The 14,787-nt window shown below is 37.3% G+C and overlaps 2 protein-coding genes across 2 annotated transcripts; one reads left to right on the forward strand and one right to left on the reverse strand.

The window, feature by feature from the left end:
* Positions 1 to 1,893: 1,893 nt before the first annotated feature.
* On the reverse strand, positions 1,894 to 4,166 carry LOC103964512 (glycosyltransferase family protein 64 C3). The gene is made up of 2 exons (XM_048580364.1): positions 4,010 to 4,166; positions 1,894 to 3,642 (listed from the first exon to the last, which is right to left on the reverse strand). Exon 2 carries the CDS (start codon positions 3,558 to 3,560, stop codon positions 2,535 to 2,537), a length of 1,026 nt encoding a protein of 341 aa, XP_048436321.1. The 5' UTR covers positions 3,561 to 3,642; positions 4,010 to 4,166; the 3' UTR covers positions 1,894 to 2,534.
* Positions 4,167 to 11,046: 6,880 nt separating this feature from the next.
* LOC108868474 lies at positions 11,047 to 13,203 on the forward strand. The gene is made up of 4 exons (XM_018651709.2): positions 11,047 to 11,199; positions 11,336 to 11,404; positions 12,087 to 12,603; positions 12,931 to 13,203. Exons 1-4 carry the CDS (start codon positions 11,114 to 11,116, stop codon positions 13,201 to 13,203), a joined length of 945 nt encoding a protein of 314 aa, XP_018507225.2. The 5' UTR covers positions 11,047 to 11,113.
* The last annotated feature ends 1,584 nt before the right edge of the window (positions 13,204 to 14,787 follow it).

Consider the following 14,787-nt stretch of genomic DNA (forward strand, 5'->3'; position numbering starts at 1 on the left):
TTTGATTCTCATCAATAAATTTGAATCACATTATTGCTAGATTCTCACACCTATACACTGAAGCTCTCAAGCTTGTGAAACTCCCAAATTTCCAAATACTCTAACATTCAAGAACACTCAAAAAATTCTCTGCATTCTTCATCAAACTCATTAAGAATACACACATTGATTCTTCTATCGCCACAAGACAAACTCTTGCAGCATCCGTTCATTCGAGATCAAGACATCGCGACCCATGGATCAACAACCCCCTACATACACACTTTGCATTCTGGCGATCGAATCAGAAAATACATTTATTTTGTACACGTGTTCTTGTCTCATTTGTCGCAGAAAATTCGTGTTCACAAATTAGACCCATTGTGAGGCTTAGCCCATTCCCCCACCCCTTAATGTAGATAATATCGTTTGTTCAAAAAACTTATAACAAAATTAAATTTGAACTATAAAATACAGAATTAAAATGGTTAGACTTTAGCAACTTGTAAATATTAGGCAATGTGATTTCAAAGTTAGTAGGAGATCAAACTGTGGTTGAACTCAAACAACTAAGAAATCACATATTAAACTACCAAAAAGAACTCGTTTGTATTCAATATTCTAACACAAAAATTTTGGTTTGTTTAGGTTTTTTTTTCTTTCTCATTTCTCATTTTTTAATTCAATTTCAGTGATGTGGGATGAAATTCCTATTATATCCCTAAATTTAACCATAAAATAGACAACATTAATGAAAATGACCAATGGTTCAACATATTGTTAAGTTTGAGAACAAAAGAAACAAGTATAAGAGTTTAGGGACTAAAATTAAGCTAAAGGTAAAATTCAAAGACGACTACTACAATGAATCCTTTTCGATTTCATGACAGTGAAATGTTGGACTAAATTTTCTATACCAAAAATGGACTTAATTTCTATACTCTACTTGTGGTAGTAATGTCTTTCTTACACTACAAGGTTTCTTCTGAGTTCTTATCATTGGATTCCCTTAGGGCTTAGGAGCAGGGCACCTTTTTTGTTTGTTTGAATGTTTCGAGTCCTAGGGTTTCTTGATTTCTACTTTCTTCACATTAATAGCAATGGCCCTTCAATTATTTACAGCTCCATTTCATTATCCTTTAATGTATTCCTTTTTCTAAGTAAGTGTGCACTTAGCCCATCATTACGATCCATTTCTATAGGTGTTTGAACGAAGAAGAGAAACTTGAGTACTGCAAGCCTGACTAGCTAAAACTATATTTTGGTTACTATTAGAACTCACATAAGTGCAACTCCCAATGCACAAAGCCTTACCCTTTGTGAGAGTGCCCTTACAAGCTAGCTAACTGGTTAAACTGCCCTACTCAAATTTAAAGAGTCGTCAAACGAGTAAATTGCAGGCGGCCATAAGAGGCACTTAACATTTTGGGGACATGAGGACCCTTGATTACTTTACTCGAGAAAATGCCCAACAATATCCCACTATATCTACAACACTCAACTCACCTAATTGAGTGTACTAGATACAAGAGATATACACCTACGACACAACAGTTTTTTCTCGTTCCTTAAACATATAGGATTTCAAATGTTGATGCATGATTTAAGGGCTGCTCCACCGGAAGCCGAGCTGCCAAAGCCCAACCAGTAGGGGTCGTGAAGAAGAAAGGCTGGTTGGCTCAAGGTGTATGATTGACTCCGAATTTGGTTGCTTCCTGGCAAGCATATTCCTGGAATCGTGCGATTTGCTGATTGCGTTCTACTGACAATTCATAGCCAATCCTAGTTTTGATTCATGCATTGGGTTTTATTTTGAGGATTCTTTAATATGCTCTTAAATATCTTATACTCTTGAGATTTTTAGCTGTTATACTGAATTTGAGACTTGTTTCAGTATAAAAACCGAAAATATCATTAGACAAAAGAGCTAGTTGGTTACTTATGTCATGTAAATCGGTGAAACAATTGGCATATACATGGCTAGGATGATCCTTTTTTAAGAGGCAGCCCAACCCATTCAATTGGATCAAACAGCCACGAAGTTGCAAAAGTAGCCTTACTCTTCCAGGCCCAAGCCCACCGCATACGAAAAGGAAGATCAACTTTCATTTATGGAATTGATTTCTAATAAATCAACCCCACTTTCATTTTTGTGCTGAATCAAACAAAAAAAAAAGAACAGTCTTGTAGTGTCAAACAATCTGATTCTGACATTGAAAGCAGCACCGGTTGAGTGATCGAATTTTCCTGCCCTCTTCGAGAAAAGACGAAAAAGAATAGGCACTAAAACACTGCTCTTTCCAATCTCCTCAACTCTTCGAGCAAGCACTTCCAAGGCATTGTCGATAATGCCTGCCTTGTCATCCATCAACAGTGCAATAAGCAGAGGAACTTCCTCGACAAACACAACCTGACCTTGTTAGCATTGTAAACTGCAAGACTGAAGGAGTGCTACGGCAGCATTTTTTTCTCCAGGGTGCTACACCATAAAACTTAAGACTATGAGATTTCAATCCTTCTAATATTTGAAAATTTCTGTTCTTCCAGAAAAACAACTATGATTGATCACAAAACACCAATTTCCCTCCTTTTTGACACAGACCTTGTTCGCCAACGGAGTTGACAACCTTCCCATAACTGAACCTCAAAGGCATTCTCCCCAACACCCTATGAAACTCACCTATACACTCCCCTCTCCTCTTCCTATGCTTCGTTTTCCTACTACTCAAACCCACCTGTGCAACCTCCCCAATCAATCCTCGTCGTGCATCACCATCATCATGATCATTGCGCGCATCCCCCCAATCCCTAACCCTCTCGGCTCCGACCAATATAGGCCCTGCATTAACCTCATCCGCTACCACAAAATTCATCAATATGTCCTCGCAGTTTTGCATCCTATCCACGATCTTCCTCATGCTGGCCATCACCGGTCCTCCTGCACAGCTGTACCGAAACAAATACTTGCTTTTAAAAAGCATAAACTTGGTGAGCATGATAGAGTACTTGTCTGGATGAACGGTGTAGATCCACTCTTTCCTTGACAAATCTATATCGTGTGACCTGACAAAGAACCCTACCAGCCGATCCGGGTTTGATCCCCACATTTTAAATGCAAATTCGAAGGATTTCGGGTCAACTTCAACATCATCATCACAGACCAAGACTGCTCGGGTCTTAATTTTGGGCCTGGGGAGGAACCGATTATTGAGGCTGTCAGATGCTTGGCGGATTACAGAGATGCCACTGAATCCAAAGGAGGAGTCTGTGAGATTGCGAGCCAGTTGGGACAAGGTCTGGGATGGGGTGGAAGGGTTTCCCCAAAGCACAAGAATGTATGAAACCAAAGACGAGGCTGCATACGTGGAGACGATGGATTGAAGGAGAGGGATGCGAGACTCGGAGTAGCCATTGATGAGTACGGTTAGCTGGTCAGAAATGAGATTTTGTGGGTCCTGTTGGGCTTTGGGGTTGCAAGGATCAGTCGAAAGTGTACGAACAGATAGCACATGAACACCCCCAGAGCTCAAGATGACTAAAAACATGAGAATTACAAAGATAGTAGGACATGAATTCATCATCTCTAGTGCCTCCTTGTTTTTCTAACTATTAACAAAACCCTAACCCTTTCGATTTTGGAACATTCTCCAATACAAAACCTCCCTGTTTGTGAAAGATTAAAAAAAAAAAAAAAAAAAAAAAAAAAAACCAAGATTATCAGTCACAAGCAGGAAACAAAATTCACAGAAACCAGTTAGAATCACAAAATTTTGCAAAATTAAATTAAGCTAAATAAAGGGGATTTTGAAAAATATACGCGAGAATAAATTTGGTTGATAAAACCTAAAATCTCATTCCAAATTCAAATTTGTGCTACTCCAACCCTAGAATCGCATTCTTATTCTTTCCAATAAATTTCATCTCAACAGCAACAAACAAATCGAAGAAAACATAAAATTAAAATTAAATTTATACTTGCAAATTGTAATCAACCTAACAAATCAATATATGAGATTGAAGATGGCGGTACCTGGAATCGAAGGTGGAGAACTGAATCGACGCAGAGGAATTGAGGTTTGCGATGCAGAAGGGAATATCGATTTGGGCATCAGTTCCGTCAGATTTGAAATGCACACTTATTAAAAAAAAAAAAAAATTATAATGTTTAAAACTACTGCTGGACGTTGTCGTTTTGAGTATACCTCTTTCGAAAGAGGCGCGCGTAACTCAATGTGCTGGTTTTGGGAAAATCAACATTAAATCATCCTAAACTAGTAACTAATTAGGGTTTGAGAAGTGATTAAAATGGAAATTATTATAGTTGGGCCTATGGGAAAATTTTTTGATAGCAAGAGATGTTTAATCATGTTTGCCCTTTTTGCTTAATTTTTTCAATTGGATGACCATAAATAAAGAAAAACTAAAACTCACCTCATTTCGTATGTAAATCAGTTCTCACTAACATCCACTTACATAACACATATACATTGTCACACTGGGATCTCATACCAATAAAATAAAGACGTATGGATAAAATTTACACATATTTATTTCAATGCAAAACACTACTGTAGCAGTGTATTCATATCATATAAGTAATTTCCGTTTTCAATATAGAGCTTCGTGTAAATCAGTTGCCAGTAGGGATTTTGTAGTGTAATTTTGGGGATAGAGCCGATCATAATTCATAAGAGAGGAATGCGACAAAAACATGAGAAATAAGAAAAAAGAGGCCGTACTTATTAGAAAGATATTTCTCATTCATTCAATGAATAACTTTACACTATGAGTATTTATACAAAGCCATCACAGCTAACAGAAAAGAGATAACAATCAGAACAAACTAAAGATTTCTTATCCTTTCTTAATCTCTAAGTATTGTCTCTTGTAGGTGTAATTACATTTTTATTCTTAATATCCCCCCTCAAACGAAACTGTGGTATTCTCAGTTGAAGTTTGTCACAGTAGAAGCAGGAACTTGGGCTTTGACAAAGACTTGGTGCAAATATCGACAATCTGATCATGTGTACCCACAAAATGACATAGAAACTTGGTTTGCCAGAACCTTTTCACGAATGTAATGGTAATCTATTTCTACATGCTTAGTTCGAGCATGGAAAATGAAATTTTTTGCTAAGGAAATGGCAGAGACATTATCACACCATAACTGGGGGGAATGAGGCAGAGTATAAGCAATGTCAGCAAGGAGTTTGCATAGCCATGTGATTTCTGCAGCGGTATTAGCAAGAGGCCGATACTCATCTTCAATTGATGATGGAGCAACAGTAGGTTGCTTCTTGGCACTCCAACTAATAAGTGAGTTGCCAAAGTAAATGCAATAGCCTCTAGTAAATCTTCTGTCTAAAGAGCACGCTTGTCCAATCTGCATCGAAAAAAGCTTGAATAGATGGAACCTGAGAACACTTGGAGAACCATAATCCAAGATCAAGAGAACCCTTGAGATATCGGAGAATGCGTTTCACTGCTTGCATATGTGAGATTCTTGGATTGTGCATGAACTGACAAACCAAATTAACAGCAAAACTGAGATCAGTTTGAGTCCAGGTTAAGTACTGAAGAGCTCCAACTAGAGATCGATATTCAAAAGCATTGGCAAGCAGAGGAGAAGAGTGATCAAGCTTAGTGGTACTAAGAGGAGTGTTGCAGGGCTTAGCACCTTCCATTTTTGCTTTTGTCAGGAGATCCAAAATATACTTAGTTTGATTGATAAAGATACCTGAAGATGATCTTTTAACTTCAATGCCAAGGAAATAGTGAAGAGCACCAAGATCTTTGATGGGAAAAAGGGCACTGAGTTGGGTGATGACTTGTTGACAAGCTGCAGATGATGGTCTAGTCACTAAGATATCATCCACATAGACTAGGATGAATACCAAAGTGGGAGATCGCTTGACAAACAGAGAGTGATCACTTTGAGAGCCTTGGAACCCAAGAGATGACAAAGCCTGATGAAGTTTATCATACAAAGCTCAAGGGGCCTATTTTAAGCCATATAGGGATATGTGAAGATGACAAACATGATATGGTTTAGTTGGATCTTCAAAGCTAGGTGGCTGTTGCATGAACACGGATTCAGTAAGAGTGCTATGGAGGAAGACATTGCTAGTATCTAATTGATTGAAAAACCAATCATATTGGGCAGCAAGAGTGAGAATGAGTCAAACAGTCACAGGTTTGGCCATTGGACTAAAGGTTTCATTGTAGTCTAGACCCTCTTGCTGGTGAAAACCTTTAGCAACTAAATGGGCTTTATACCTATCAATAGATCCATCGGGTTTTCGTTTGATCCGAAAAACCCACTTACAACCGACAAGGTTAGGAGAAGAGGAAGAAAGTACGAGAGACCAAGTACCAGTGTTGATAAGGGCATTAAACTCCTCTTGCATTGCTGTGCGCTAATGGGAATATTTGGAAGCTTGTGAGTAGGTTGTAGGAATATAGTCAACTGTAAGAGGTGGATGAATGAGGTGCTTAGTTACAGTGAGGGCTTTAGGTTTAAAATTCCTAACTTGGATCGTGTTTGCATGGGGTGAATATTGGTAGGTGGTGTAAGCTGTGAGGAAGTGGAATTTAAAGGAGCTGCAGAAGTGGGTGATGATGCAGGATGTGAAAAGGTGGATATGGATGGTGAGAGTGGTGCAGGATTCAATAGAGTGGATGAAGATGTTGATAATGGTGGTGAATAGACAGTTTGGGGAGGAAAATGAGTAAATGTGAGAGATGATGTAATGGGAGATTGGTATAAGGAAGAGGTAACAGGGGTAGTTGAAGAAGAATGAATGGAATGAAATGGAAAGGTTGATTCATCAAAAATAACATGCCTTAAAACATATAATATGTGAGTGGATGGATGTAGACAGAGATAACCCTTATGATTTAAGCTATACCCCAAGAAGACACAGGGCTTGCTTTTAGGATCTAGTTTTGAAGATGTGTATGGCTTCAGCCAAGGGAAACAAATGCAACCAAATACCTTGAGAAACTTATAGTCTGGTGCTTTCTTGAAGAGAGACTACCAAGGAGAATATCTGGAGATAGTAGGTAACCTGTTAATGAGATAGACAAATGTAGCAAAAGCCTCAACCAAATAAGCATGAGGCACTTTAGATGCTGCCAAGAAAGTCTTAGCAGTCTCAACTATGTGTTGGTGCTTACGTTCTGCACACCCATTTTGCTCAAGGGTGTGGGGACAAGTAAGTTGATGTTGAATACCATGGCTAACTAAGAATTGATAGACAACAATGCTAACAAATTCTTCACCAGAATCTGACCGTAAGGCAATAACTTTTGTACACAGAGAGTTTTCAACAAGTAATTGAAGGAAAATTTGTGAAAAACATGTTCATTTAAGCAACATCAATAGCATGCAATTAACAATTAAAGGCGGAATCATGCTTGTATGCACTTAAAACAAAACATTTACCCATGAAATTCAAAGCCTAGTAGATAGGTGAACCAAGACTCAACTCAAAACAAAGTGAGTTGAGAAATCAATACCTTTGTAGATTCCTCTTTGCATAAGCAAAGGCTAATCACCCAAAGAGAGGGCCTTCATTCCTTGCATCTTAGATCCATGGATTTGGATGGATGAAAAGGTTTCTCCAAGTTCCCAAAATTGAGAACCTCTAATTATTCATCACCAAGGCATAATGAAGAAGAAATGAGTGACCTTGGAGGAGTTTGATTGCTAGATGATCTCTCCAAGGTTGGCCGAAATTTTAGAGAGAAAGGAGAGCTTGTGTTCTCATCCTTTCCCCCAAAAATAACCCTTAGTAAATTTTAAGCTATAAAGTCCTTTATATAGTCCCTTCAAATAAGTGACCTAATGGACCAAAAGCCCTATTCTTTTACACATGGCCGGCCTATAGGTTTATTGGGCTTTCAAGCCATTTGTTTATTCAAGTTGTCATACAACTTGAGTTAATGGGCTTGACATTCAAATCCCATTGGGCCTTGCGGCCCAAAACTAACCCGAGGTTTTTAACGAACTTATTTGTTTGATTAATTAACATATTAATTAATCCTAGCCTTAGATAAATAATTAAACCATTTAATTATTCTTACTCATCTCCGTTGTTTCTTCAAACTCTACCTTACTCGGTGAACGATCCATTAGGTTCCTTTTAGCGAGGCAGTGGGCGATTAAAACTCTTTCTAATCGATTGTGAATTGAAACTTACTTTCAATTCTCCCGTTAGTGATAATACACTTTTAGGGCTTCCACAAAACATGGTTGACGCCTAGCAGCATGTCATGGTTACCTAAGCTAATCAGAAGAGGTGGAGAACCTATTCAGTTTTAGGATTACAAATGCAATACGGTCTTTCTTTAATACAATACTCTTGACCACATTGTTTGGTTTGATAGTTTATTCATGTCTACTATCCAATGTGAATCTTGTACTTATATGATTACCTTGAATGTGATCTGGAACGCATTCCAACATCTCATTCATACTCTGGCCAGAGATTCTAAATCATATCATAGAGTATTCTCCCTCAAACAATTTGAAGGTTAGAGATCCCTTGTTGCGCATTCACTTGCCTCCATGGCTAAGTGGCTTAACCCCGACGATGCCGTGGACACCCTGATAGAGTGACTTTGACATAATCAAAGATCAAGTACCTAACCACAAGACAGCTGTGATGCCTCAGGTCAAAGGACTACTTTGCATTATCCCAACCATGAGTTCTCATGTGACATGAATATAAGAACTCTTTGTTGATCGTGTTCAGTGAACTCATTCTCTATTGAGCACCTACGTACTTGTCTTGATGTCACACACACCAATGACTCGAGACTAGTCACTCTCCCTGAGAGAAGACATAGCACGTACTGATCTTAACGGACTGTCAATGCCCAATTGACAATCCTATGATCAGGAACGTTTAGGATGTGTCAACGAAAGAATGGTCTCATGAATCTAACTTCTTTAGATCGCATTCTTCCAATCACATATTCCTTGGACTTTATCGTTTAAGCATATAACATTTATATGAGACGGCTCAAACAATAATGTTTGCCCTTAATATTAAACTAGATTAGTTTAACATGTGAAATGTCCATAAAGTATCATCATATGATTGGTTTTAGGGCACATTTCCAACAATCTCCCACTTGTACTAGAGCCAATCAGCTTAGTCATCAGTGATGATACCTCTCATGTAGTCATTTCATAAATGGCTGAGTAGTAGGCCTAGACAATGGATATCTATATGTTATCCATAGAAGCAACCTTGAGAATAACGACGTCACCATTATACATGATTCTCAATCATGTGGTTCAGTCTCTCATTTGAGTTCGGACCTTGATGAGACCTTGATTCCTTGGCTTGAGCTATCGCCCCATTAGTGTCATACACTTTCTGGTTGGAACCGAATGGAGAGTTCATAAATGAACTTTCCCATCCAAACAACAATGTTGTAAGCTTCTATATGGCAATATATTTTGCATACATGATGGAACACATTAAAGTCATTACTTTTAACGTTTCCACCCAAATATCTCTTTAGTCATAATAAAGAGATATCTCATTATCACTTCATTCATAATGAAGAGATATTCTATGATGGATTAGATTCATAATCTAATTCATTTACGCTTCCATTACGTTACTCTAATTCTTCCTCATTCTTGAGGAATCCATCCTTAGTATTTCTTAAATACCTAAGGATTCACTTGACAGTTGCCATGGTTCTGATCCTGGGCTTGCACTGATATCATCTTGTACCGTTCTAGGTACAACTTATATCAATGTTTTCATACAATATGTAATACATAAATCACCTTTCTGCGTATGCATAAAGGATTCTATTTACGTATTATTTCTTTGGGAGTCAAAGGGTACATTCCCTTTGAGAAGAACAACTTCCTAGTCTCACTAGAATTGTCATTCTAATTGAAGTTTATCATCATATGAGAAACTTCCTAGCATCTCATTGTCATTCTAATTGAAGTTTATCATCATATGAGAAACTTCCTAGCATCATATGATGAATTATATGGCTTACTTCTCAGTAAGAACAACTTCCGATTGTTAAGTTGAATTTCCTTACTGAGAAGTAAGCCATATAATTCATCAATAGTTGTGGAACCAATATGGAATTGAATAGCATCCACAAACGAGTCAAATTCGGGAGGTAAGCCATGAAGTGTGATGGAGATAAGTTTTGAATCTTCCATAGGAGCACTAGCACATGCAACTGCATCTGCAATTTCTTCAATTTGCTGGAGATATTGAGCAGTAGTCAAATCACCTTTAACAAGACTGCGAAGATGAGAACGAAGCTCGTGAATGTGTGACTGAGATGCAGTGGCGAGTCGCGATTCCAATTTCGCCCAAAGTTCTCGAGCAGAAGTCACGCCAACTGTGTAAGGGATTAAAGATTCAAAGAGAGTGGAATTAATCCAGATAAGAATGTTTTGATCATTCTTAAACCAAGTAACATAGGTTGGATTGAGAGTTGCAATATGATTTCCAGAGGAATCAAGAAGATATTTGGGCGGCGCCACCATAGTTCCGTCAATGAGACCAGTAAGATTGTAACGACGGAAAATTGGAGCAAACAAGGCACTCCAGGTGAGGTAATTTGTAGTTGTAAGCTTGATTGGAACCATGGATCCAATGTTTTGGATCGTGATGGAAAAAGAAATCACAGAATTAAGGTTGGGGATTGCATCAGGAATCGGATGAACAGGAGAATTCAATTCCGAAGATGGAGATGTAGTAGTCACCATAGCTAGAGATGGAGGAAGAGATTGCGATTAAGAGCAAGAATCACGATCAAGATCAAGAACGCGATCAATTGATCGGAGAAGACAAAGAAGATGAAGCGGTGCAGAGAGAAGCAGGAAAAAGGGATAAAAAATTGGGGGTCATGAGACTTAAGGCGAGTGATACCATATTAGAAAGATATTTCTCATTCATTCAATGAATAACTTTACACTATGGGTATTTATACAAAGCCATCACAGCTAACAGAAAAGAGATAACAATCAAAACAAACTAAAGATTTCTTATCCTTTCTTAATCTCTAAGTATTGTCTCTTGTAGGTGTAATTACATTTTTATCCTTAATAACTTTGGTGAAAGTACGCTTATTTCAGCGGGAAATGAAGAGACCATTGCGATTTGCGACTACTAATAATCCCCCATTTGCCCTAGCAGAGCAAACCCACTTCTCCCCAACCCCTTCCAGGTATTTATTTTTATTTGGGTTATTCAAATCTGTGATTTTTTTCCTTCTAAATTTTGTTTTGGGTTTTGAATTTTTTGAATTTGTTGGCACAATTCGGCTTGTAAGTTGATTTCTTTTACTGATTTTCCCATTTCAGTTGTTATTGGCGGCTGAGGTGGTCTGCGCCTTCTTTTTCTCCGCCGCTCACGGTGGCGGGTCGACACTGGTAAAGCTCCCGCCAAGCTTCAACTTTTTTTAACTTTTAATTAGATTTTTTTTTTTTTCATGCATAATTCTAACTTTTTGTTTATACTTGGTTTTTTATTCTCTTCCATCTCGCACCTATCTATTTTCCTTAGTTATTCACTAGAGCAATTATGATTTGGAAGTTGATCCGAGACAAATGTTCAAATCTATTATGACATAGCCGTGAGGCGCTTAACTTTTATATTTATGCTATGTAAATTTGTGTGACTTTTGTTCAAGTTTCGTGACCATAATCTTTTAGAGTTGCATCTTAATGTTGTACGTATTTTTTAACTTAACGGGTTTTTCATATACCTATAGTTAGAACTTTACAAAAAAACCAAATCGAAATTGCCATTGCTGTATTTCAAATAAGGATTCTATTTCAACTCATCAAATCAAGACCCTTAAATTTCAACAGCACTTCTTTGATCTTATTATTTCAACTTCCCCTGTTGTGAAACATATTTACGCAGCTTTCGATTTGTAAAGCATGGAGAATGTGATTACTTTGGACTATAAACATCAATGTCAATGCATGCATCAATCCGACATCACTTAGTAGGATAATGCTGCTGTGTTTTTATAGATGCATGCATCGCAACTGTTGTATGCCAATATGTATTTTTTGGTTAAACGTTTCAATCTTTTTGTATTTTTAGGAACACCATGGATCCGAACATCGTCCTCAGGGAGTTAAAGAAGCGTTTCAATAACAAAATCACGGAGGTGGAAATGGAGACTGACAACCAAGATTTGGATCTCACCCGTCTTCTAGCATCCGCTATGAATTTAAACATTTTTTACATGGGGGTGCAACTGTTAATTTTGCGTGGGTTCATTAACAAGTTTATAGTTAACTTTAAGCTTATGCTAACTATTGATCGTTTGCTATCGGTACAAGTTCTGGTGATGATTTATAAGAAGGGGTTCGCCTACGTTAACACCAAATCGAAATATGATCAGACCCTGTATGATTTGAAGAAGCTGAAAAGACAGCTCCGAAGGATTAAGGCGGCCCTACATGGAATGAATTTGGAGGCTGGTGAAGATGAAGATGAAGATGAAAAGTTCGCAACTCTTCAAAAGTGGAAGCACGCCAGTCGAAATGTTGTGCTATTTCTCTGTTGTTTCGCCTTGAAAGCCTTTTTCGTCCTCGTCTGGGCCACTATATATCAGGTATTATACATTCCATGAATGAAAAATGATAACTGTGTTTGTTAATCTGCCGTGTAATGACTTCTCAGGATGCTACATAGTTTAATTAATGGTGAATTATGTTTTCCCTTCAAGTTGGTTCTGCATATATCGTATCTGTGTGGATCATAGTTTTTTATGTTTACAAATAAAATCGTCCGAGCTAGTACCTAGCCTCGTCCTTCAATGGACTCCTCTGTCGCCATAAGGATTGAGAAGTGATGGAAGACATGAGGCATTATATGGCGGGAAAGATCTGAAGTGTGTCCCATCCTTTTGTTTTGAGCTGTTTTTAACAGTTACTTGTAGTCGTCAACTTGTTCAGGCGAGAACAACTTAGATGGTACCCCAACCATATGGTCGTATGTGAGCATTGGATGTTCTTGTCGGGGGTCACCATTGGCTGGTCCCCAATGGAACCCTGGTAGGATAGGCTCATTACGTGACTGGTGCTGGCAAGACCGTTCATGCAAGCTCCCTTGTTCCATCATTGTGAGATTTATTCCAATAGACACTCTGTACTTTCGTCGTCCGATTCAGTTGAGGGCTATAAACTCATATAAGCAAAATCAAGAATTGTGATGAAATCAAACTTTAAAAAAAAAAAAAAAAAAAAAAAAACATGACATGTATGCTTCAGTTGCAAAGCTAAAAGCTTGACAATGAAACCAAACAATAAAAATGAAAAACTACTTGCAGAAGGAGAAGCCGCTCAAAAGACTAATAGGCCGGAAATGGGAAGAGAGAAAGAGAGAGAGACAGAGAGAGACAGAGGAGCAAATCCAACGGCTAATTTGAAATGTCATATCACTCGCCCAATAACTTGGCTTCTCAATAGACAAGGAGGAGTTCCTCCTCAAATTTCTTTATAACCGGTTGACGAAATTTCATGTTTATGCTTGAAATTGTTAATATTATAGAATACTTTGCAAATCTCTACAAAAATCAATAAAATATGAGATTGTTTAGTGATCGAATTGTATAAAAAAAGATGATTGAATTCAATAAAAGCATTACAAACTGTCTATTTATTTGCTAGAGTTTAATTGACTAAACGACCATATTTTTAATTGATTGTTTACACAGATATCTTTATATAATGATTTATAATATTCGATTATAATCCACAAATTTCTGTAAATTGCGACAAAATATTTTAAAAGAGGAAGTAAGTAGCCAAGGGATTTCTCATATAAAAAAGCTGAAGATTCTCAGTCCTCTTCCACATGAGTTGTTCTCTCATGCATAATGCATCACTTCATACATGCGTTCTTTTTAATTAATCAGGCTTTGTTTTCTCCCATCGCACTGTGAGTCTCGCGCATGATGCATCACTTTTTGGTAAAGAAAGTTAATGTTTGATTATAAAATAAAGGAATTGTTATTAGCACTTTAAATTTCTCATTCTATACTTTGAACTTTCTATATTTAGAAAGAAAAATATACATGTGAGGAGTGTAGAATGAGATTTTTGAAGTGCCAATAATATTCCCTAAAACAATTGACAATATAAATAGTAATTTGACCCTTAATTATATAAGCCCATTTATAGTTTATTCTCCCAGTAATGTGAGATTCATTTTCAACAAGTGTTCTCACGTGTAGCATCAAGCCAAACATTAAACAACACAAACGAGGTAATGTGGAACACGTGTGAGCATTGAACTTCAAACATGAGACAATCTGCTCTGATACCATGAAGAAAGTTGAGATTTTACCATAAAACTAATTGTCATTATGAAATAACCCAAATCCATATATGTCCATGCAAAATCCCTTCACTCGTTAATGTGAGATTCATTCTCAATACTTAACATGTATAGCTTATGATATGTTGGAAACTCTAAGGACCTGAAGGTTTTAACTTAATTCAGAAGTTTTTAAAATGTTACATTCTCTTTTCGTATTGATGACCAATCTATCAAAATGTACATTTCTACTTGGACTTTATATTGATATTATGTTCAAGTACTTGTATTTGTTCTATTAGCTATGTTTGGACAAGGAATTTTAGACCAATTGTTAAAAATGCATTATAAGAATATTGTTAAGCACGACAAATTCAGTGTTATAAGGCCTTACATCTTCGGGCAAGATGGGTGGTTTTGTAACTTTAGTTTCTTATATTTTTTTATGGATTTTTATCATAAATGGTATCTAAAATTG

This window comes from the organism of the source record quoted next, unplaced genomic scaffold (genome assembly GCF_019419815.1).
Source record: "Pyrus x bretschneideri cultivar Hongxiangsu unplaced genomic scaffold, Pyrus_bretschneideri_v1 Contig15, whole genome shotgun sequence".
Lineage (NCBI taxonomy): Eukaryota > Viridiplantae > Streptophyta > Magnoliopsida > Rosales > Rosaceae > Pyrus > Pyrus x bretschneideri.